General features: G+C 40.3%; 2 protein-coding genes across 2 annotated transcripts in view; both read left to right on the top strand.

The window, feature by feature from the left end:
- CIR1 (corepressor interacting with RBPJ, CIR1) overlaps positions 1 to 24,650 on the top strand; it is a 440,401-nt gene that overhangs the window by 295,719 nt on the left and 120,032 nt on the right. The window contains exon 8 of the mRNA XM_053698458.1: positions 22,602 to 22,690. Within this exon, the coding sequence (XP_053554433.1) occupies positions 22,602 to 22,690 (89 nt within the window). The remainder of the gene's footprint in view (positions 1 to 22,601; positions 22,691 to 24,650) is intronic.
- LOC128645449 (protein transport protein Sec61 subunit beta-like) lies at positions 10,447 to 10,937 on the top strand. Its single transcript, XM_053698457.1, has one exon. It carries the CDS (start codon positions 10,497 to 10,499, stop codon positions 10,785 to 10,787), a length of 291 nt encoding a protein of 96 aa, XP_053554432.1. The 5' UTR covers positions 10,447 to 10,496; the 3' UTR covers positions 10,788 to 10,937.

The following is a 24,650-nucleotide window of genomic DNA, read 5'->3' as shown; positions in this document are numbered from 1 at the left end:
GAGTTCGCTATCTCCGTCAACAAGGGTTCCCTTCTTGGGAACCATAATAGACTCCTTAGAAATGAGGATTTTTCTGACAGAGGCCAGAAAAACAAAACTTCTAGACTCTTGTCGGATACTTCATTCCGTTCCTCTTCCTTCCATAGCTCAGTGCATGGAAGTGATCGGGTTGATGGTAGCGGCAATGGACATAGTTCCTTTTGCACGCATTCATCTAAGACCATTACAACTGTGCATGCTCAGTCAGTGGAATGGGGACTATACAGACTTGTCTCCGAAGATACAAGTAAATCAGAGGACCAGAGACTCACTCCGTTGGTGGCTGTCCCTGGACAACCTGTCACGAGGGATGACATTCCGCAGACCAGAGTGGGTCATTGTCACGACCGACGCCAGTCTGATGGGCTGGGGCGCGGTCTGGGGATCCCTGAAAGCTCAGGGTCTTTGGTCTCGGGAAGAATCTCTTCTACCGATAAATATTCTGGAACTGAGAGCGATATTCAATGCTCTCAAGGCTTGGCCTCAGCTAGCGAGGGCCAAGTTCATACGGTTTCAATCAGACAACATGACAACTGTTGCGTACATCAACCATCAGGGGGGAACAAGGAGTTCCCTGGCGATGGAAGAAGTGACCAAAATCATTCTATGGGCGGAGTTTCACTCCTGCCACCTGTCTGCTATCCACATCCCAGGAGTGGAAAATTGGGAAGCGGATTTTCTGAGTCGTCAGACATTACATCCGGGGGAGTGGGAACTCCATCCGGAAATCTTTGCCCAAGTCACTCAGCTGTGGGGCATTCCAGACATGGATCTGATGGCCTCTCGTCAGAACTTCAAAGTTCCTTGCTACGGGTCCAGATCCAGGGATCCCAAGGCGGCTCTAGTGGATGCACTAGTAGCACCTTGGACCTTCAAACTAGCTTATGTGTTCCCGCCGTTTCCTCTCATCCCCAGGCTGGTAGCCAGGATCAATCAGGAGAGGGCGTCGGTGATCTTGATAGCTCCTGCGTGGCCACGCAGGACTTGGTATGCAGATCTGGTGAATATGTCATCGGCTCCACCTTGGAAGCTACCTTTGAGACGAGACCTTGTTCAGGGTCCGTTCGAACACCCGAATCTGGTTTCACTCCAGCTGACTGCTTGGAGATTGAACGCTTGATCTTATCGAAGCGAGGGTTCTCAGATCCTGTTATCGATACTCTTGTTCAGGCCAGAAAGCCTGTAACTAGAAAGATTTACCACAAAATTTGGAAAAAATATATCTGTTGGTGTGAATCTAAAGGATTCCCTTGGGACAAGGTTAAGATTCCTAGGATTCTATCCTTCCTTCAAGAAGGATTGGAAAAAGGTTTATCTGCAAGTTCCCTGAAGGGACAGATTTCTGCCTTGTCTGTGTTACTTCACAAAAAGCTGGCCGCTGTGCCAGATGTTCAAGCTTTTGTTCAGGCTCTGGTTAGAATTAAGCCTGTTTACAAACCTTTGACTCCTCCTTGGAGTCTCAATTTAGTTCTTTCAGTTCTTCAGGGGGTTCCGTTTGAACCCTTGCATTCCGTTGATATTAAGTTATTATCTTGGAAAGTTTTGTTTTTAGTTGCAATTTCTTCTGCTAGAAGAGTTTCAGAATTATCTGCTCTGCAGTGTTCTCCTCCTTATCTGGTGTTCCATGCAGATAAGGTGGTTTTACGTACTAAACCTGGTTTTCTTCCAAAAGTTGTTTCTAACAAAAACATTAACCAGGAGATTATCGTACCTTCTCTGTGTCCGAAACCAGTTTCGAAGAAGGAACGTTTGTTGCACAATTTGGATGTTGTTCGCGCTCTAAAATTCTATTTAGATGCTACAAAGGATTTTAGACAAACATCTTCCTTGTTTGTTGTTTATTCCGGTAAAAGGAGAGGTCAAAAAGCAACTTCTACCTCTCTCTCTTTTTGGATTAAAAGCATCATCAGATTGGCTTACGAGACTGCCGGACGGCAGCCTCCCGAAAGAATCACAGCTCATTCCACTAGGGCTGTGGCTTCCACATGGGCCTTCAAGAACGAGGCTTCTGTTGATCAGATATGTAGGGCAGCGACTTGGTCTTCACTGCACACTTTTACCAAATTTTACAAGTTTGATACTTTTGCTTCTTCTGAGGCTATTTTTGGGAGAAAGGTTTTGCAAGCCGTGGTGCCTTCCATTTAGGTGACCTGATTTGCTCCCTCCCTTCATCCGTGTCCTAAAGCTTTGGTATTGGTTCCCACAAGTAAGGATGACGCCGTGGACCGGACACACCTATGTTGGAGAAAACAGAATTTATGTTTACCTGATAAATTACTTTCTCCAACGGTGTGTCCGGTCCACGGCCCGCCCTGGTTTTTTTAATCAGGTCTGATAATTTATTTTCTTTAACTACAGTCACCACGGTACCATATGGTTTCTCCTATGCAAATATTCCTCCTTAACGTCGGTCGAATGACTGGGGTAGGCGGAGCCTAGGAGGGATCATGTGACCAGCTTTGCTGGGCTCTTTGCCATTTCCTGTTGGGGAAGAGAATATCCCACAAGTAAGGATGACGCCGTGGACCGGACACACCGTTGGAGAAAGTAATTTATCAGGTAAACATAAATTCTGTTTTTCTTATCCTGGGTCCCAACATACAACGTTTCAAGCCAATATGGCTCTTAGTCATGTACATCTTAATTATACAGGTTCCTGCTTTTTATACCCTCGCCTGTTAATTATTCATCAACTGTTCATTAACCCATTGTATGAAAAACATGTATTGCAACTGCAATAGTGACATCTAGTGGTTGTAATATATAGTACACTTCTCTTTATTTTTGGTGTCTCTTTGCTTTTCAATAGAATGGGTGAACAGTATGTATATCATTAAAATTATAAACATAAAACCTATATACAATGTTAAAAGAGGAGCATAAAATCCAAACATTCTCAATGTCTACACAGTCTACAGAGTATATTTACATCAATCCAAATTTTATTCTTTTGCAGAATATATTTCTTTGAGAAAAAAATTATTATTCCATTTTATTTTATTTTAGTTCTTTATCTTTTTATTCTACCATTGTGTGACCTGCTATTTACCAACCATTTCATATGCCCATGGTTAATTCAAATTTGTATACAATTCTAACCCATCCATGTATAATTTTCCTTAGTAAAATAAACTCCAATCAAAGTCCTTATTAAGACCCTTGGGGATAAGGCAATCTAGTTTGTGAATCCAGAACATCTCCCTAACTTTTAGGAGATGCTCTCTGTCGCCCCCCCTCCTTGGTTTCATCACCTGGTCTATAACTAAGAATCTGAGCTGACTAATGCTATGTCCTGCAGAGAGGAAGTGAGAGGACACCGGTGCTTCCTTATTATTACACCTAATATTTGATTTGTGTTCCGTTATCCTCTCCCTTACCTCTCTGCAGGTCTCGCCAATGTAGATAAATCCACACGGACATTTAATCATGTAAATAGCATATGTTGCTCTGCATGTGAAGTGTTTATTTATTGTAAATTTCCTACCACTAGTAGGATGGTAGAAATATTTGCCTTTTATCATCGAGCTACAGTGGCTACAATTTAAACATGGATAGCAGCCATTATTACTACTACCTATTGTTGGTTGTATACTTCTCTTTCCAGGGCCAATGTCAGTGTGTGTAATCAGATCCCTAATCCTTTTGTTTCTCTTATAGGCAATCATTGGTTCTTTTTTGAAATCTTCCACCTGTGGGTTGCATTCCCTGATGATGTGCCAATGTTTTTTTAGGATACCTGCAATCTTTCCACTCAACCTATTATGCTGTGTTACAAATATCATATTGTTCCAATTTCTTTTGTCTGTTTGTTTTTGGGTCTGTCCTAGACCTTCCTCAACATTCACAAGCTGTTCGGTTACTAATTTTTCTGGGTAATTCCTAGAAATAAACTTATTGGCCATTTCTTCCAATCTCTGTTTACACTTACTATCATCTGAGACAATCCTCTTCACTCTGGTGAACTGGCTCTTGGGTATTGCTCTGAACACGCTTTCTGGGTGGCAACTGCCATATTGCAACAAATTATTCTTATCGGTTTTTTTTTGTGTACAGGTCAGTCCCCAAGAACCCCTTATCCTTATAAACATAAGTATCCAAGTACTCTACTCCTACTTCACTCATGTTGAGACTGAATTTCAATCCATTAACCGAACAATTAAGATCTTCTATAAATGTTAACAGGCTCGCAACGTCGCCCCCCCCACACGCCAAACACATCATCGATAAATCTCCACCAGGAGATACCATATGTTTGAAAATTCATATTTGAGTATACAAAATGTTCCTCAAAACTACTCATAAATATGTTGGCGTATGTGGGGGCGACGTTGGAGCCCATTGCTGTACCCTGTTTTTGGAGATAGTAAGAGTCCATGAATAAGAAATAATTATGATACAATATGACAGTCAACAAACTTATTAGAAATTCAATCTCTTTGGCAGTATAGTTACTACTGGATTTCAATAGGTTTTCTACTGTTGCAATTCCACTAGTATGCCTAATAGAGGTATACAAACTGGAAACATCCAGTGTAAACAGTATGCATTTATCTCCAACCTGCCCCAAATCTTTAAGTTTGGATAGAAAATCATTTGTATCCCTTATATAAGAGGTTGTTTTCTGTACTAAGGGTTGTAATACTTTATCCAAAAAAACAGAAATGTTTGAGAACACAGACCCTATTCCAGCCACAATAGGGCGCCCTGGTGGTTTGTTAATAGCTTTATGGATCTTGGGTAACACATAAATAACAGGTCTAATAGGATTTTTCTCAAGTAAATCATCCTTAAATTTCTCTGAAATAATCTCCCTCTTAACTGCCGATTGCAATATAATCTCTATTTCCTTATTGATTTGTATAGTGGGGTCCCTGGTTAGTTTTTCATATACTTGACTATCTGCTAGTTGACGTTCAATCTCCTCTATGTAGTCTGATCTATTTAGAATAACCACCGACCCACCCTTGTCCGCCTCCTTGATAATTATATCAGTGTTATCCCTTAGTGATTGTATTGCTAATTTATCTTTCTTATTTTTCTGTACCAGCTTCCTTTTTGCGTCTTTCTTTAACAAGATATTAATCTCCCTCTGAACAAGATTTATGTAAGTTGTGACACTATGTGTGCTTGTGGGTGTAAATTTACTTTTTTTGTTAATGCCAAAATCTTTAACATTATCAAATCTAATTTTATTTTTTTGTGCCCCTTCAGTGAGCTTGTGTCCACCATCTTTCTGTAAAGAAAAATATATTCTCAATTTTAATTTTCTAAAAAACCTATGCAAATCCTGAAAAACAGTAAAATCATTCAAAGTGTCATCCAAACAATAAGATAAACCCTTATTTAATGCTGTGAATTCCTCATTAGTGAGAACATAGTTAGATAAATTCGTTACCAAATTATTAGTGTCAAATAAAGCATTATCATACAAAACATCAGATGCTAGCTGTGAGCTAGCTCCTAGTGAAATACCGTGATTAATGTTAGATTCCGAAAAATGTCCCAACAATACTTTGTTCAGAGAGTCACTGTTACAAACAATATCACACTTATTTTTATCAAGGGGTTTCTGCATACAACTATTAACATTGTCCGTATTATTTATATTGCCAGTCTCACCATGAGCGACATAATCAGATGGCGTTGCACCATCGCATGCAATTTTGTGCACTGTCCCCCCTTGTGTATTTCTTATGGGTGATCGGTCTCGGGTGCCAGCCGGTATAGTCCCATAATATACTGGTATGTTAGCTAGTGTGTCATTCGGCCTCTCATACCTGCAGTTGCTCGGCTGGTCTCCCGTCTCCTTTGGCTCGTCTCCCGTCAGTACCGGTAGCCCCCTCTCTGCATCCCACGTGTTAAAGATTTTGGCATTAACAAAAAAAGTAAATTTACACCCACAAGCACACATAGTGTCACAACTTACATGAATCTTGTTCAGAGGGAGATTAATATCTTGTTAAAGAAAGACGCAAAAAGGAAGCTGGTACAGAAAAATAAGAAAGATAAATTAGCAATACAATCACTAAGGGATAACACTGATATAATTATCAAGGAGGCGGACAAGGGTGGGTCGGTGGTTATTCTAAATAGATCAGACTACATAGAGGAGATTGAACGTCAACTAGCAGATAGTCAAGTATATGAAAAACTAACCAGGGACCCCACTATACAAATCAATAAGGAAATAGAGATTATATTGCAATCAGCAGTTAAGAGGGAGATTATTTCAGAGAAATTTAAGGATGATTTACTTGAGAAAAATCCTATTAGACCTGTTATTTATGTATTACCCTAAGATCCATAAAGCTATTAACAAACCACCAGGGCGCCCTATTGTGGCTGGAATAGGGTCTGTGTTCTCAAACATTTCTGTTTTTTTGGATAAAGTATTACAACCCTTAGTACAGAAAACAACCTCTTATATAAGGGATACAAATGATTTTCTATCCAAACTTAAAGATTTGGGGCAGGTTGGAGATAAATGCATACTGTTTACACTGGATGTTTCCAGTTTGTATACCTCTATTAGGCATACTAGTGGAATTGCAACAGTAGAAAACCTATTGAAATCCAGTAGTAACTATACTGCCAAAGAGATTGAATTTTTAATAAGTTTGTTGACTGTCATATTGTATCATAATTATTTCTTATTCATGGACTCTTACTATCTCCAAAAACAGGGTACAGCAATGGGCTCCAACGTCGCCCCCACATACGCCAACATATTTATGAGTAGTTTTGAGGAACATTTTGTATACTCAAATATGAATTTTCAAACATATGGTATCTCCTGGTGGAGATTTATCGATGATGTGTTTGGCGTGTGGGGGGGCGACGTTGCGAGCCTGTTAACATTTATAGAAGATCTGAATTGTTCGGTTAATGGATTGAAATTCAGTCTCAACATGAGTGAAGTAGGAGTAGAGTACTTGGATACTTATGTTTATAAGGATAAGGGGTTCTTGGGGACTGACCTGTACACGAAAAAAACCGATAAGAATAATTTGTTGCAATATGGCAGTTGCCACCCAGAAAGCGTGTTCAGAGCAATACCCAAGAGCCAGTTCATCAGAGTGAAGAGGATTGTCTCAGATGATAGTAAGTGTAAACAGAGATTGGAAGAAATGGCCAATAAGTTTATTTCTAGGAATTACCCAGAAAAATTAGTAACCGAACAGCTTGTGAATGTTGAGGAAGGTCTAGGACAGACCCAAAAACAAACAGACAAAAGAAATTGGAACAATATGATATTTGTAACACAGCATAATAGGTTGAGTGGAAAGATTGCAGGTATCCTAAAAAAACATTGGCACATCATCAGGGAATGCAACCCACAGGTGGAAGATTTCAAAAAAGAACCAATGATTGCCTATAAGAGAAACAAAAGGATTAGGGATCTGATTACACACACTGACATTGGCCCTGGAAAGAGAAGTATACAACCAACAATAGGTAGTAGTAATAATGGCTGCTATCCATGTTTAAATTGTAGCCACTGTAGCTCGATGATAAAAGGCAAATATTTCTACCATCCTACTAGTGGTAGGAAATTTACAATAAATAAACACTTCACATGCAGAGCAACATATGCTATTTACATGATTAAATGTCCGTGTGGATTTATCTACATTGGCGAGACCTGCAGAGAGGTAAGGGAGAGGATAACGGAACACAAATCAAATATTAGGTGTAATAATAAGGAAGCACCGGTGTCCTCTCACTTCCTCTCTGCAGGACATAGCATTAGTCAGCTCAGATTCTTAGTTATAGACCAGGTGATGAAACCAAGGAGGGGGGGCGACAGAGAGCATCTCCTAAAAGTTAGGGAGATGTTCTGGATTCACAAACTAGATTGCCTTATCCCCAAGGGTCTTAATAAGGACTTTGATTGGAGTTTATTTTACTAAGGAAAATCATACATGGATGGGTTAGAATTGTATACAAATTTGAATTAACCATGGGCATATGAAATGGTTGGTAAATAGCAGGTCACACAATGGTAGAATAAAAAGATAAAGAACTAAAATAAAATGGAATAATAATTTTTTTCTCAAAGAAATATATTCTGCAAAAGAATAAAATTTGGATTGATGTAAATATACTCTGTAGACTGTGTAGACATTGAGAATGTTTGGATTTTATGCTCCTCTTTTAACATTGTATATAGGTTTTATGTTTATAATTTTAATGATATACATACTGTTCACCCATTCTATTGAAAAGCAAAGAGACACCAAAAATAAAGAGAAGTGTACTATATATTACAACCACTAGATGTCACTATTGCAGTTGCAATACATGTTTTTCATACAATGGGTTAATGAACAGTTGATGAATAATTAACAGGTGAGGGTATAAAAAGCAGGAACCTGTATAATTAAGATGTACATGACTAAGAGCCATATTGGCTTGAAACGTTGTATGTTGGGACCCAGGATAAGAAAATAAAGGTCTTTTAACTATCATGGTGGCTGGAGTCTTTTGAAATTTGAGACCATTTAAAGGCTCAGGAACCCTTTGCAGGTATTATGGCTTAATTAGCTGATTAGAGTGGGACACTTTCACCTAGATTTAGAGTTTTGCGGCCCCATTGTTTCCTATGTCTGCACCTAACACCCTAACATGAACCCCGAGTCTAAACACCCCTAACCTTACACTTATTAACCCCTAATCTGCCGCCCCTGCTATCGCTGACCCCTGCATTATATTATTAACCCCTAATTTTCCGCTACGGACACCGCCGCAACCTACGTTATCCCTATGAACCCCTAATCTGCTGCCCCTAACGTCGCCGACACCTACATTATATTTATTAACCCCTAATCTGCCCCCCCAACGTCGCTTCTACCTTACCTACACTTATTAACCCCTAATCTGCCGACCGGACCTCGCCGCCACTATAATAAATGTATTAACCCCTAAACCGCCACACTCCCGCCTCGCAAACCCTATAATAAATAGTATTAACCCCTAATCTGCCCTCCCTAACATCGCCGCCACCTAACTTCAAGTATTAACCCCTAATTTGCCGACCGGACCTCGCCGCTACTCTAATAAATGTATTAACCCCTAAAGCTAAGTCTAACCCTAACACCCCCCTAAATTAAATATAATTTTAATCTAACGAAATAAATTAACTCTTATTAAATAAATTAATCCTATTTAAAGCTAAATACTTACCTGTAAAATAAACCCTAATATAGCTACAATATAACGAATAATTACATTGTAGCTATTTTAGGATTTATATTTATTTTACAGGCAACTTTGTATTTATTTTAACCAGGTACAATAGCTATTAAATAGTTATTTACTATTTAATAGCTACCTAGTTAAAATAATTACAAAATTACCTGTAAAATAAATCCTAACCTAAGATTTAAAAAAAAAGATTTAAAAATAAATAACACTACACTATCAATAAATTAATTAACTAAACTACCTACAATTAAATCAACTAAACTAAATTACAAAAAAACACACTAAATTACAAAAAATAAAAAAGGATTACAAGAATTTTAAACTAATTACACCTACTCAAAGCCCCCCAAAATAAAAAAATGCCCTACCCTATTCTAAAATAAAAAGTTAACAGCTCTATTACCTTACCAGCCCTTAAAAGGGCTTTTTGCGGGGCATGCCCCAAAGAAATAAGCTCTTTTGCCTGTAAAAAAAAAAAACATACAATACCCCCCAAACCAAGATTACAACCCACCACCCACATACCCCTAATCTAACCCACCCAAACCCCCCTTAAAAAACCTAACACTAAGCCCCTGAAGATCTTCCTACCTTGTCTTCACCCAGCCGGGTATCACCGATCCGTCCAGAAGAGGGTCCGAAGTCTTCATCCTATCCGGCAAGAAGAAGTCTTCCAGAGGGTCCAAAGTCTTCATCCAGGCGGCATCATCTATCTATCTTCTATCCGGAGAGGAGCGGGTCCATCTTGAAGCAGCCGACGCGGAGCCATCCTTCCTCACCGACGGACTAACAACGAATGAAGGTTCCTTTAAATGACATCATCCAAGATGGCGTCCCTCGAATTCCGATTGGCTGATAGGATTCTATCAGCCAATCGGAATTAAGGTAGGAAAAATCTGATTGAATCAGCCAATCAGATTCAAGTTCAATCCGATTGGCTGATCCAATCAGCCAATCAGATTGATCTCGCATTCTATTGGCTGATCGGAATATTCGTTATACTATTTAATAGCTATTGTACCTGGTTAAAATAAATACAAAGTTACCTGTAAAATAAATATAAATCCTAAAATAGCTACAATGTAATTATTCGTTATATTGTAGCTATATTAGGGTTTATTTTACAGGTAAGTATTTAGCTTTAAATAGGATTAATTTATTTAGTTAGATTAAAATTATATTTAACTTAGGGGGTTGTTGGCGATCTATCACAGCGAGGCAGCAGCACAGAGAGGAACTTTATACTGAACACCATGCCCGGGCCTGCTGCAAGTGCAACTAATGTTGGCGCATCTAGTCGGTCACCAAGTAAAGCTGTTGCACCCAGAGCTGCAGGATCAACAGTGAGACAGAGAAAAAATGCAAGCAGTAGCACAAGGAGCGCAGGCCGTACCACTTCAGCTGGCACAGGAGGCATGTGGAGGTTCTACACTGAGGATTCACCAGGTCTAAAAGTTGGGCCAGTTCCAGTGTTGGTGATGAGCCTTCTTTTCATTGCATCTGTCTTCATGTTACATATCTGGGGAAAATACACACAGTCTTAAACTTACCCTCCTGATGACAACTTTTTTTTTTTTTTTTTTTCCTGAAAACTGCAGACATTGATATCGGACCAAACATTTGGACTTTTTATTTAAAAAACCCCCCCATCAATTTCAAAAGTTGAATGGATTAAATAATGCTAATATATCTCACAGCGTTGACCGATTTCTTGCATCTGATATCTTTTTTTATACATCAATAAAAAAGAAAATACCAAAAAAAAAAAAAACTTAGGGGGTTGTTAGGGTTAGACTTAGCTTTAGGGGTTAATACATTTATTAGAGTAGCGGCGAGGTCCGGTCGGCAGATTAGGGGTTAATACTTGAAGTTAGGTGGCGGCAATGTTAGGGAGGGCAGATTAGGGGTTAACAAATATTATGTAGGTGTCAGCGATGTTAGGGGCAGCAGACTAGGGGTACATAGGGATAATGTAGGTGGTGGCGGTGTGCAGTCGGCAGATTAGGGGTTAAAAAATGTATTATAGTGGCGGAGATGTGGGGGGACCTCGGTTTAGGGGTACATAGGTAGTTTATGGGTGTTAGTGTACTTTAGAGCACGGTAGTTAAGAGCTTTATAAACCGGCGTTAGCCCATAAAGCTCTTAATTCCTGACTTTTTTCTGCGGCTGGAGTTTTGTCGTTAGAGTTCTAACGCTCAATACCGGCGTTAGGAAGATCCCATTAAAAAGATAGGATACGCAATTGGCGTAACGGGATCTGCGGTATGGAAAAGTCGCGGCTGGAAAGTGAGCGTTAGACCCTTTCCTGACTGACTCTAAATACCAGCGGGCGGTAAAAACCAGTGTTAGGAGCCCTTAACGCTGGTTTTGACGGCTGACGCAGAACTCTAAATCTAGGCATTTGAGCCTAGAATATTGCACCTTTTCACAATATTCTAATTTTCTGAGATTGTGGATTTGGGATTTTCATGAGCTGTAAACCATAATCATCACAATTATGACAAATTACGGCTTGAACTATCTTGCTATGAGTCTATCTCATATATTAGTTTCACCTTTTAAGTTGCATTAGTGAAATAAATTAACTTTTGCACGATATTCTAATTTTTCGAGTTTCACCTGTATGTGCAGCCACTAATCAGCAGCTGCTGAGCCTGTTTAGATATGCTTTTCAACTAAGGGTATCAAGAGATTGAAGCAAATTATATAATAGAAGTAAATTGGAAAGTTGTTTAAAATTGCATGCTCTTTCTAAATCATGACAGAAATTTTTTTTTGTTTCATGTACCTTTTAAAGAACACATCAATTTTAAAATATACCTACATAGTATTCTCAGTCTCATTTTTGTTTCAAAAACATATCTGACATTTATTTTGTGTTTAATTGAAGCTAAAGGGCTAGATTACAAGTAGAGCACAATTAATAGTGCAGGGTGTGTTGTCTCATGCTCACACAAAGAATAAAGCACAATCTGGTTATACAAGTGGATGGTTAAATATTTTATCCAAAGCATCTTACATATACATACACTTGCGCACACATACAAATATATGTATGTATATGTGTGTGTGTATGAAGTGTTTTATGCCTAACTTTAATTAAAATAGTGTAGCAGAGAACTACAGGATTTCACAACCTAAGTGGAATTGGCGCATCATCAGCTTAGTGCTTGAGTGATATCAACATGACATTTCTCCAACATAGGTGTGTCCGGTCCACGGCGTCATCCTTACTTGTGGGATATTCTCCTCCCCAACAGGAAATGGCAAAGAGCCCAGCAAAGCTGGTCACATGATCCCTCCTAGGCTCCGCCTACCCCAGTCATTCTCTTTGCCGTTGTACAGGCAACATCTCCACGGAGATGGCTTAGAGTTTTTTAGTGTTTAACTGTAGTTTTTATTATTCAATCAAGAGTTTGTTATTTTGAAATAGTGCTGGTATGTACTATTTACTCAGAAACAGAAAAGAGATGAAGATTTCTGTTTGTATGAGGAAAATGATTTTAGCAACCGTAACTAAAATCCATGGCTGTTCCACACAGGACTGTTGAGAGCAATTAACTTCAGTTGGGGGAACAGTATGCAGTCTCTTGCTGCTTGAGGTATGACACATTCTAACAAGACGATGTAATGCTGGAAGCTGTCATTTTCCCTATGGGATCCGGTAAGCCATGTTTATTACGATCGTAAATAAGGGCTTCACAAGGGCTTATTAAGACAGTAGACTTTTTTTGGGCTAAATCGATTCATTATTAACACATATTTAGCCTTGAGGAATCATTTTATCTGGGTATTTTGATATAATAATATCGGCAGGCACTGTATTAGACACCTTATACCTTAGGGGCTTTCCCAAAGCATAAGCAGAGCCTCATTTTCGCGCCGGTGTGGCGCACTTGTTTTTGAGAGGCATGGCATGCAGTCGCATGTGAAAGGAGCTCTGACACTTAGAAAAGACTTTCTGAAGGCGTCATTTGGTATCGTATTCCCCTTTGGGCTTGGTTGGGTCTCAGCAAAGCAGATACCAGGGACTGTAAAGGGGTAAAAGTTTAAAACGGCTCCGGTTCCGTTATTTTAAGGGTTAAAGCTTCCAAATTTGGTGTGCAATACTTTTAAGGCTTTAAGACACTGTGGTGAAAATTTGGTGAATTTTGCACAATTCCTTCATGTTTTTTCGCAATTGCAGTAATAAAGTGTGTTCAGTTTAAAATTTAAAGTGACAGTAACGGTTTTATTTTAAAACGTTTTTGTACTTTGTTATCAAGTTTATGCCTGTTTAACATGTCTGAACTACCAGATAGACTGTGTTCTGAATGTGGGGAAGCCAGAATTCCTATTCATTTAAATAAATGTGATTTATGTGATAATGACAATGATGCCCAAGATGATTCCTCAAGTGAGGGGAGTAAGCATGGTACTGCATCATTCCCTCCTTCGTCTACACGAGTCTTGCCCACTCAGGAGGCCCCTAGTACATCTAGCGCGCCAATACTCCTTACTATGCAACAATTAACGGCTGTAATGGATAATTCTGTCAAAAACATTTTAGCCCAAATGAACACTTGTCAGCGTAAGCGCGGCTGCTCTGTTTTAGATACTGAAGAGCATGGCAACGCTGATACTAATATCTCTGAAGGGCCCCTAACCCAGTCTGATGGGGCCAGGGAAGTTTTGTCTGAGGGAGAAATTACTGATTCAGGGAACATTTCTCAACAGGCTGAACCTGATGTGATTGCATTTAAATTTAAGTTGGAACATCTCCGCATTCTGCTTAAGGAGGTATTATCCACTCTGGATGATTGTGACAAGTTGGTCATCCCAGAGAAACTATGTAAAATGGACAAGTTCCTAGAGGTGCCGGGGCTCCCAGAAGCTTTTCCTATACCCAAGCGGGTGGCGGACATGGTTAATAAAGAATGGGAAAGGCCCGGTATTCCTTTCGTTCCTCCCCCCATATTTAAAAAATTATTTCCTTTGGTCGACCCTAGAAAGGACTTATGGCAGACAGTCCCCAAGGTCGAGGGGGCGGTTTCCACTTTAAACAAACGCACCACTATACCCATAGAGGATAGTTGTGCTTTCAAAGATCCTATGGATAAAAAATTAGAAGGTTTGCTTAAAAAGATGTTTGTTCAGCAGGGTTACCTTCTACAACCAATTGCATGCATTGTCCCTGTCGCTACAGCCACATGTTTCTGGTTCGATGAGCTGATAAAGGCGGTCGATAGTGATTCTCCTCCTTATGAGGAGATTATGGACAGAATCAATGCTCTCAAATTGGCTAATTCTTTCACCCTAGACGCCACTTTGCAATTGGCTAGGTTAGCGGCTAAGAATTCTGGGTTTGCTATTGTGGCGCGCAGAGCGCTTTGGTTGAAATCTTGGTCGGCTGATGCGTCTTCCAAGAACAAGCTACTTAACATTCCTTTCAAGGGGAAAACGCTGTTTGGCCCTGACTTGAAAGAGATTATCTCTGATATCACTGGGGGTAAGGGCCACGCCCTTCCTCAGGATCGGCCTTTCAAGGCAAAAAATAAACCTAATTTTCGTCCCTTTCGTAGAAACGGACCAGCCCGAGGTGCTACGTCCTCTAAGCAAGAGGGTAATACTTCTCAAGCCAAGCCAGCTTGGAGACCAATGCAAGGCTGGAACAAGGGAAAGCAGGCCAAGAAACCTGCCACTGCTACCAAGACTGCATGAAATGTTGGCCCCCGATCCGGGACCGGATCTGGTGGGGGGCAGACTCTCTCTCTTCGCTCAGGCTTGGGCAAGAGATGTTCTGGATCCTTGGGCGCTAGAAATAGTCTCCCAAGGTTATCTTCTGGAATTCAAGGGACTTCCCCCAAGGGGGAGGTTCCACAGGTCTCAGTTGTCTTTAGACCACATAAAAAGACAGGCATTCTTACATTGTGTAGAAGACCTGTTAAAAATGGGAGTGATTCATCCTGTTCCATTAAGAGAACAAGGGATGGGGTTCTACTCCAATCTGTTCATAGTTCCCAAAAAAGAGGGAACGTTCAGACCAATCTTAGATCTCAAGATCTTAAACAAGTTTCTCAAGGTTCCATCGTTCAAGATGGAAACCATTCGAACTATTCTTCCTTCCATCCAGGAAGGTCAATTCATGACCACGGTGGATTTAAAGGATGCGTATCTACATATTCCTATCCACAAGGAACATCATCGGTTCCTAAGGTTCGCATTCCTGGACAAGCATTACCAGTTCGTGGCGCTTCCTTTCGGATTAGCCACTGCTCCAAGGATTTTCACAAAGGTACTAGGGTCCCTTCTAGCTGTGCTAAGACCAAGGGGCATTGCTGTAGTACCTTACTTGGACGACATTCTGATTCAAGCGTCGTCCCTTCCTCAAGCAAAGGCTCACACGGACATCGTCCTGGCCTTTCTCAGATCTCACGGATGGAAAGTGAACGTGGAAAAGAGTTCTCTATCTCCGTCAACAAGGGTTCCCTTCTTGGGAACAATAATAGACTCCTTAGAAATGAGGATATTTCTGACAGAGGCCAGAAAAACAAAGCTTCTAGACTCTTGTCGGATACTTCATTCCGTTCCTCTTCCTTCCATAGCTCAGTGCATGGAAGTGATCGGGTTGATGGTAGCGGCAATGGACATAGTTCCTTTTGCGCGCATTCATCTAAGACCATTACAACTGTGCATGCTCAGTCAGTGGAATGGGGATTATACAGACTTGTCTCCGAAGATACAAGTAAATCAGAGGACCAGAGACTCACTCCGTTGGTGGCTGTCCCTGGACAACCTGTCACAAGGGATGACATTCCGCAGACCAGAGTGGGTCATTGTCACGACCGACGCCAGTCTGATGGGCTGGGGCGCGGTCTGGGGAGCCCTGAAAGCTCAGGGTCTTTGGTCTCAGGAAGAATCTCTTCTACCGATAAATATTCTGGAACTGAGAGCGATATTCAATACTCTCAAGGCTTGGCCTCAGCTAGCGAGGGCCAAGTTCATACGGTTTCAATCAGACAACATGACAACTGTTGCGTACATCAACCATCAGGGGGGAACAAGGAGTTCTCTAGCGATGGAAGAAGTGACCAAAATCATTCTATGGGCGGAGTCTCACTCCTGCCACCTGTCCGCTATCCACATCCCAGGAGTGGAAAATTGGGAAGCGGATTTTCTGAGTCGTCAGACATTGCATCCGGGGGAGTGGGAACTCCATCCGGAAATCTTTGCCCAAGTCACTCAGCTGTGGGGCATTCCAGACATGGATCTGATGGCCTCTCGTCAGAACTTCAAAGTTCCTTGCTACGGGTCCAGATCCAGGGATCCCAAGGCGGCTCTAGTGGATGCACTAGTAGCACCTTGGACCTTCAAACTAGCTTATGTGTTCCCGCCGTTTCCTCTCATCCCCAGGCTGGTAGCCAGGATCAATCAGGAGAGGGCGTCGGTGATCTTGATAGCTCCTGCGTGGCCACGCAGGACTTGGTATGCAGATCTGGTGAATATGTCATCGGCTCCACCTTGGAAGCTACCTTTGAGACGAGACCTTCTTGTTCAGGGTCCGTTCGAACATCCGAACCTGGTTTCACTCCAGCTGACTGCTTGGAGATTGAACGCTTGATCTTATTGAAGCGAGGGTTCTCAGATTCTGTTATCGATACTCTTGTTCAGGCCAGAAAGCCTGTAACTAGAAAAATTTACCACAAAATTTGGAAAAAATATATCTGTTGGTGTGAATCTAAAGGATTCCCTTGGGACAAGGTTAAGATTCCTAAGATTCTATCCTTCCTTCAAGAAGGATTGGAAAAAGGATTATCTGCAAGTTCCCTGAAGGGACAGATTTCTGCCTTGTCTGTGTTACTTCACAAAAAGCTGGCAGCTGTGCCAGATGTTCAAGCCTTTGTTCAGGCTCTGGTTAGAATTAAGCCTGTTTACAAACCTTTGACTCCTCCTTGGAGTCTCAATTTAGTTCTTTCAGTTCTTCAGGGGGTTCCGTTTGAACCCTTACATTCCGTTGATATTAAGTTATTATCTTGGAAAGTTTTGTTTTTAGTTGCAATCTCTTCTGCTAGAAGAGTTTCAGAATTATCTGCTCTGCAGTGTTCTCCTCCTTATCTGGTGTTCCATGCAGATAAGGTGGTTTTACGTACTAAACCTGGTTTTCTTCCAAAAGTTGTTTCTAACAAAAACATTAACCAGGAGATTATCGTACCTTCTCTGTGTCCGAAACCAGTTTCAAAGAAGGAACGTTTGTTGCACAATTTGGATGTTGTTCGCGCTCTAAAATTCTATTTAGATGCTACAAAGGATTTTAGACAAACATCTTCCTTGTTTGTTGTTTATTCTGGTAAAAGGAGAGGTCAAAAAGCAACTTCTACCTCTCTCTCTTTTTGGATTAAAAGCATCATCAGATTGGCTTACGAGACTGCCGGACGGCAGCCTCCCGAAAGAATCACAGCTCATTCCACTAGGGCTGTGGCTTCCACATGGGCCTTTAAGAACGAGGCTTCTGTTGATCAGATATGTAGGGCAGCGACTTGGTCTTCACTGCACACTTTTACCAAATTTTACAAGTTTGATACTTTTGCTTCTTCTGAGGCTATTTTTGGGAGAAAGGTTTTGCAAGCCGTGGTGCCTTCCATTTAGGTGACCTGATTTGCTCCCTCCCTTCATCCGTGTCCTAAAGCTTTGGTATTGGTTCCCACAAGTAAGGATGACGCCGTGGACCGGACACACCTATGTTGGAGAAAACAGAATTTATGTTTACCTGATAAATTACTTTCTCCAACGGTGTGTCCGGTCCACGGCCCGCCCTGGTTTTTTTAATCAGGTCTGATAATTTATTTTCTTTAACTACAGTCACCACGGTATCATATGGTTTCTCCTATGCAAATATTCCTCCTTAACGTCGGTCGAATGACTGGGGTAGGCGGAGCCTAGGAGGGATCATGTGACCAGCTTTGCTGGGCTCTTTGCCATTTCCTGTTGGGGAGGAGAATATCCCACAAGTAAGGATGACGCCGTGGACCGGACACACCGTTGGAGAAAGTAATTTATCAGGTAAACATAAATTCTGTTTTTCTGCATTCCCCATAGAAGTCTATCTTAGGGATTTAGCGCACCTGCACTATCCGACATGCAGATGTTAGTTTTCACTAGACTATCGCTCAAGAGATATACAATAATTACTTTATAATATGAGTGCAAAAATAGACACACTAACGATTGCGCTAATATTTTTGCACTACACTTGCAATGTACTCCACAATGTCTAATTATGCATGTTGACAAAATTTACAATGCACATTTATTGTTTATTTCTTCTACAAGATACGAGTCCACGGATTTCATCCTTACTTGTGGGATATTATCCTCCTGCTAACAGGAAGTGGCAAAGAGCACCACAGCAGAGCTGTATATATAGCTCCTCCCTTCCCTCCACCCCCAGTCATTCTCTTTGCCTGTGTTAGTAATAGGAAGAGGTAAACTGAGGTGTTAGTTTTAGTTTCTTCAATCAAGAAGTTTTTTATTTTAAATGGTACCGGTGTGTACTATTTTCCTCAGGGAGATATGGAAGAAGATTTCTGCCCTGAGGTTGATGATCTTAGCAGACGTAACTAAGATCCATGTTGGTTCCCACAGAGTTGCTGAAGGTAGTGCAAGAGAAATCTTCAGTGTGGAGAACAGTTGCATGCTACAAGCATTGAGGTATGTTCAGTCTTTTATTTATGAGGATACTTGTTATATCACAACTGGCTGACATTTTATTCCCTGCAAGGGAAGGGGTAAGAAGTAGACCTGTACACAAAGGGTGTTACTGGAAATCCTGTGCTTATTGCTTTCATTGACATAGTTCTGGGCTGAAGTGTTATGAAAAGGGACACTGGGAGAGGCAGCTTATCGTTTTTATTTGGTGTATAAAATACAAATATAAGTATGGCTGCAGCATTACTGTGATGTTTTTTGGGGACCACATGGCTTTCCTTTCTAACCGCTTCCCATGCGGTGATATAGATTAGTTTGTTCGACGTCCATGATGGGCGGGGCCTATTTTCATGCGCTCAGACGCGCAGTATACTCTGACTGAGAAGGCAGCAGGCATTAGCTCCGGTTGGGCCTAAACTTATGTTCTGATGACCGGATCGTTGTAGAGTCGTTTTGCAGTACCCTGTGGCGAGGTGCAGGGGTAATTTTTTCCTAAATTTTTTGCTAAATTCTCTGCAGTTGACTGCTTGGAGATTGAACACTTGATTTTATCTAAGCGGGGATTCTCTGATTCGGTCATCAATACTTTGATACAGGCTCGTAAGCCTGTCACTAGAAAGATTTATCATAAGATATGGCATAAATATCTTTATTTGTGTGAATCCAAGGGTTACTCATGGAGTAAAGTTAGGATTCCCAGGATTCTGTCTTTTCTCCAAGAAGGATTGGAGAAAGGGTTATCAGCAAGTTCCTTAAAGGGACAGATTTCTGCTTTGTCAATTTTGCTTCACAAACGTTTGGCAGATGTGCCAGATGTTCAGTCTTTTTGTCAGGCTCTATCCAGAATTAAGCCTGTATTTAGACCTATTAGTCCTTCCTGGAGTTTGAATTTAGTTCTTCGAGTTCTTCAAGAGGTTCCGTTTGAACCCATGCATTCCATAGATATTAAATTGTTATCTTGGAAAGTTTTGTTTTTGGTTGCTTTTTCTTCTGTTTCTGAGCTTTCAGCGTTACAGCGTGATTCGCCTTATCTCATATTTCATTCTGATAAGGTGGTTTTACGTACCAAACCTGGTTTTCTTCCTAAGGTTGTTTCAAATAAGAATATTAATCAGGAATTTGTTGTTCCTTTCTTGTGTCCTAATCCTTCTTCTAAGAAGGAGCGTCTGTTACATAACCTGGACGTGGTCCGTGCCTTGAAGTTTTACTTGCAGGCAACCAAGGATTTCCGTCAATCATCTTCATTATTCATTGTTTATTCTGGAAAGCGTAGGGATCAGAAAGCTACGGCTACCTCTCTTTCTTTTTGGCTGAGGAGTATAATTCGCCTGGCATATGAGACTGCTGGATAGCAGCCTCCTGAAAGAATTACATTTCATTCTACTAGGGCTGTGTGGGCCTTTAAAAATGATGCTTCTGTTGAACAGATTTGTAAGGCTGCGACTTGGTCGTCCCTTCATACTTTTTACAAATTTTACAAATTTGATACTTTTGCTTCTTCTGAGGCTGTTTTTGGGAGAAAGGTTCTTCAAGCAGTGGTGCCTTCCGTTTAGGTCTTTGTCTTGTCCCTCCCGTTTCATCCGTGTCCTGTAGCTTTGGTATTGTATCCCACAAGTAAGGATGAAATCCATGGACTCGTATCTTGTAGAAGAAAAGGATATTTATGCTTACCTGATAAATTGATTTCTTCTACGATACGACGAGTAAACGGCCCTCCCTGTCATTTTAAGACAGATTATATTTTATTTTTACAACTTCAGTTACCTCTGCACCTTTAGCTTTTCCTTTCTCTTCCTAAACCTTCGGTCGAATGACTGGGGGAGGAGGGAAGGGAGGAGCTATATATACAGCTCTGCTGTGGTGCTCTTTGCCACTTCCTTTTAGCAGGAGGATAATATCCCACAAGTAAGGATGAATCCGTGGACTCGTCGTATCGTAGAAGAAATCAATTTATCTGGTAAGTATAAATTTCCTTTTTCCATTTCCCTTTTCCATTTCCCTCTCTGCCAATAGTGATGGCATAGGCTCAGGTGTAAACAAATGTAAAATGTGTTTTGCACAGGTATATTCTGTACTACTACAGTAGCTACATTATGTTTTGTTTGCAAAATAGGGTCTACTTTTTATGAAGTCTTATCTCATTAAATTATGGGTACCCTGGTTCAAAAGGGTGTGTTTCAATACTACATAAGAAATTTTACTAACAAAATTTTAGCTTTTCTGTGTAGATGTTTTGCAGCGCTGTCATTCTGAAGCATGTAGAAAAATGACTTAAAGTCCTTTTAAATAAAACATAACCTGCCACCAAACATAGACATTTGTGCTTTTTTGTAAAGGTATGCAAAGAAGGACCAAGTGGTCGCTTTGCAGATTTTTTTTATTATTTATTCAGGAAATCAAATGATACATTTCACATTGCCAATGTAATATAACATACATCTGTGGATACAATCTGTATAAACAATGATGTTGATAAAGATAAAGTTAGAGGTTTTTCTTTTCTCCTTTTTTTTTTTTTTTTTTACAAATTTTTTTTTTTTTTTTAAACTCTAACAATTCAAAACCAAAAAGAACAAAGTTTATTATTTAGTTCACTGTAACTTAGCTCAAGTTCACATTGTTTTATAGTCTGATGCAAGGTCGGAGTAGGGAAAGGGATTTGTTGAGGGGAAGGGAAAAGAAGGGTAAGGAGGGGAAAGGAGAGAATGCACTGTGGAAAGGGGAAGAAAGAAGGGGGGGGCAATTCTGAAATCACTCTATGTACTGCATCCCCCTTATGTGAGCATGTCTGTATTGTGTTGGCACTTAGACTGTGAATCTACAGGCCTTCCCTTCCTAAATCTGTTTGTAAGGACTCTTCCCAAATAAACTTGATTTCTGTGAAAGGGGTTCTTTTATTAAGTTTATAATACTCTCCTGCCCCTCCCCTTTCCAGTGAGTTAACAAGGATAATTTGGAAGATCATTGAGCAAAGCTATTCTATGGGATAACTCAAATTTGGTTGTTAATATAGACCTGAAATGGGCTTCTACATTCTGCCAAAATGTAGTTATCTTGGGGCAATGCCACCATATGTGCAATAAAGAACCGCAACCCCTCCAACATCCCTTGGAGGCTCCTGGAAAGATTGAATTTAGGCTGCTCGGAGTCAAGTACCATCTGAGGAGCACTTTGTAATTTAGCTCTAATATTTGTGGTGAGGAAGAGGACCTACGAGTATAATTAAATATCCTGTCCCACTCCTTTCTATCTAAATTAAGACCAAGATCATTTTGCCATCTGTGTGCATATTCTGGTAAGGAGGTTTTCTTGATAGGGATAGTGGGTTTCTAATTGCTGTATTATTCGAGCAAATCACTTCATAAGGCGTCAGTGGTCTGAGGAGATCTGATTTATGTGGGCTGGAGTGCTTTTTCATTTTTTATTTAATGGGAAATCAAAGCAAATTTGGAGATTTTGTAGCATACGATTATTGTTTACTTTTGGTATCTTTTGATCTGCAAGTGATCCAATTGTGAAAGGTGCATTTATCAGTGCTGGCATTTGCACTTGTAAGTACTTGCAGCATCTTCAAGACAAATAAAAAAATAATAATCAGTTATCACTTTGTTTTTTCTTTGTTTACTCTGTCTACCGATTCATTCATAAGATCACTTCTTTCTTTTATTCTCCAGGTTTACGTTGTAAGTGAACCAGAGGAAGATGATCCAGAAGTAGAGTTTTTAAAATCCCTCACAACTAAGCAAAAGCAGAAACTTCTAAGGTAAAAATGTGTAATTAATGTGTTATGTTAGCAAGTGGCATTACTCTTCAGCTCAGATAATGAGGTCTAATCCAATCGAATACATTGCATGGGTAGAATCTACCAGAGGTATTTCAGTACGTCAGAGCACTTTTCAAGCTTATTTTCAATGTAATTTCAGGCTTTTCAGCAGCCTTCAGCAATAAACCCTTGAAAACACATTTTCACCCTTTTTACAGGCAGCTTATCTGGCCTTAACGGTTGGTTTTAATATATGGGTTTTTTTTGGTGGGGGGGTAAACTTTATTGTCACAACATAAGAAAGCCATGTACGGTAGTAATGAGGTCAGATAACAGGTTTAGCGAGCACAACAGCCTCCCCTACTACTGCAGGGCAGGACAATTTTGATTCCAAGGTACAACACATAGAATAAACCATAACTAACAAATAAATTAACAAAACTAAATAATTAAACTATTTAAAGGACATACCTCATAATCCTTTTCTCCAGGGGGAAGGGATTGGGGGAGGCAGCGCCGACTCCAAAGATTTTCACAACCAGTTTAGCAGTAGAAGGACTCGAGAAGATGTTTAGCTAGGTGTTCAGGTAGGTAGTGGAATGTTTTCTGTTGTGACTTATCTGAGTTGGTAGAAATGATAGAGGACATCATTTGCCATGCAAATTCTCAGTGAGAGTAAATGGAGAGCCCTGAAAGAGGTGTAGGATTTTGTATCTTAGGGGTTGGAATCTATAGTAGATAGGGTTCCATTCATAAAAAAATTCTTTAATTCTCTTATATAAATCCCCTTGGACATCCGCTTGTTATATAAGTATTTGAGCTTGTAGTGCATTCACCAATTTCTTAAAAGGGGGAGCTTTAGTAGAGGCCCAATATTGTAGGATTAGTTTCCTGGTCATTAATATCAATAGGTGCAAGAATTTCCTATATTGTGGTGCATTGTGGTTGTCATGTAAGAAAATGTTAGAGGCTGTTAAAGTTATACTCATGTGTAGTATTTTTTTAAGCTAAAATGTTACTTTACCCATAGTCTTTGCAATTTAGGACAATCACACATTAGGTGCAGGAGATGGAGCCGAGCATTTATTACATATGTCCAACGCTTCAGGGACCCATTAAGCTCTTTGTTTCGGTAAAATGTAAGCTTGGTGAATTAATTTAACGTGTAATTCTCTTAAATAGGTAGAGTGTGTAGCTTTTTGAACTCGCAAAAAGCTTGAAATACTCCTGTAAGGTAATGGAAATGTTTTTCCTCAATTGCCACTTAGTGTGTATTGTTTGCATTATAGGTTAGGTTGTTCTATGTGAGCGGTGATCACATTATAAATGTGCGTGATGGAATGTGTTCCCTGTTTTGTTATATGACAGAGTTTATCTATATTCGAGTTAGCTGTTGTGATAAGTTTGGCTGAAAGAAGAGCCTGGACATAGTGTCTGCATTGAAAATAGGCAAATATTGTATTGGAAGGTATGGCATAGGATTCCCGGAGGTTATAGAAAGGAAGAATTTGGAGTGTAGCTGGATTAATTAATTACGCGACAGTCGTTAGCCCATGCGATTTCCACATTTGGAAGGCTTGCGTAGTGTAGCCAGGTATGAATTTAGGGTTGCCTTGTATGGGTAAGTGTCTGGATACCTGACGGTCAGCACCTCATAATGTACATAATTTAATCCATGCTCTTAATGGGTCTCGGAACAGAATATTCTAGGAGATATGCTGAGGGAGGCTTGACAAGTTGGCATGTGGGAGGTAAGCTAAATGGAGTGGTGTTACAATTTTAGTTTCTATAGTGGGGCAGAAGTAATTCGAGTTGGTCAGCCAACCTAAAACTAGTTTGGCTAATGTTGCACAATTGTTCCATTGAATATTCGGGAATTTAAGGCCTCCTACCTGTAACGGCATAGCTAATTTAGTCTTGTTTATCCTGTGTTTCTTTTGATTGCATACAAATGAGGGGT

The sequence above is a fragment of the Bombina bombina genome, chromosome 1 (assembly GCF_027579735.1).
Source record: "Bombina bombina isolate aBomBom1 chromosome 1, aBomBom1.pri, whole genome shotgun sequence".
Lineage (NCBI taxonomy): Eukaryota > Metazoa > Chordata > Amphibia > Anura > Bombinatoridae > Bombina > Bombina bombina.
Note: the sequence above shows the minus strand (reverse complement) of the source record. Positions and strands in the feature narration are given on the sequence as shown.

Bases quoted from the DNA above. Each gene is read 5' to 3' on its own strand.
- LOC128645449 (XM_053698457.1), top strand. From the start codon at position 10,497: ATGCCCGGGCCTGCTGCAAGTGCAACTAATGTTGGCGCATCTAGTCGG.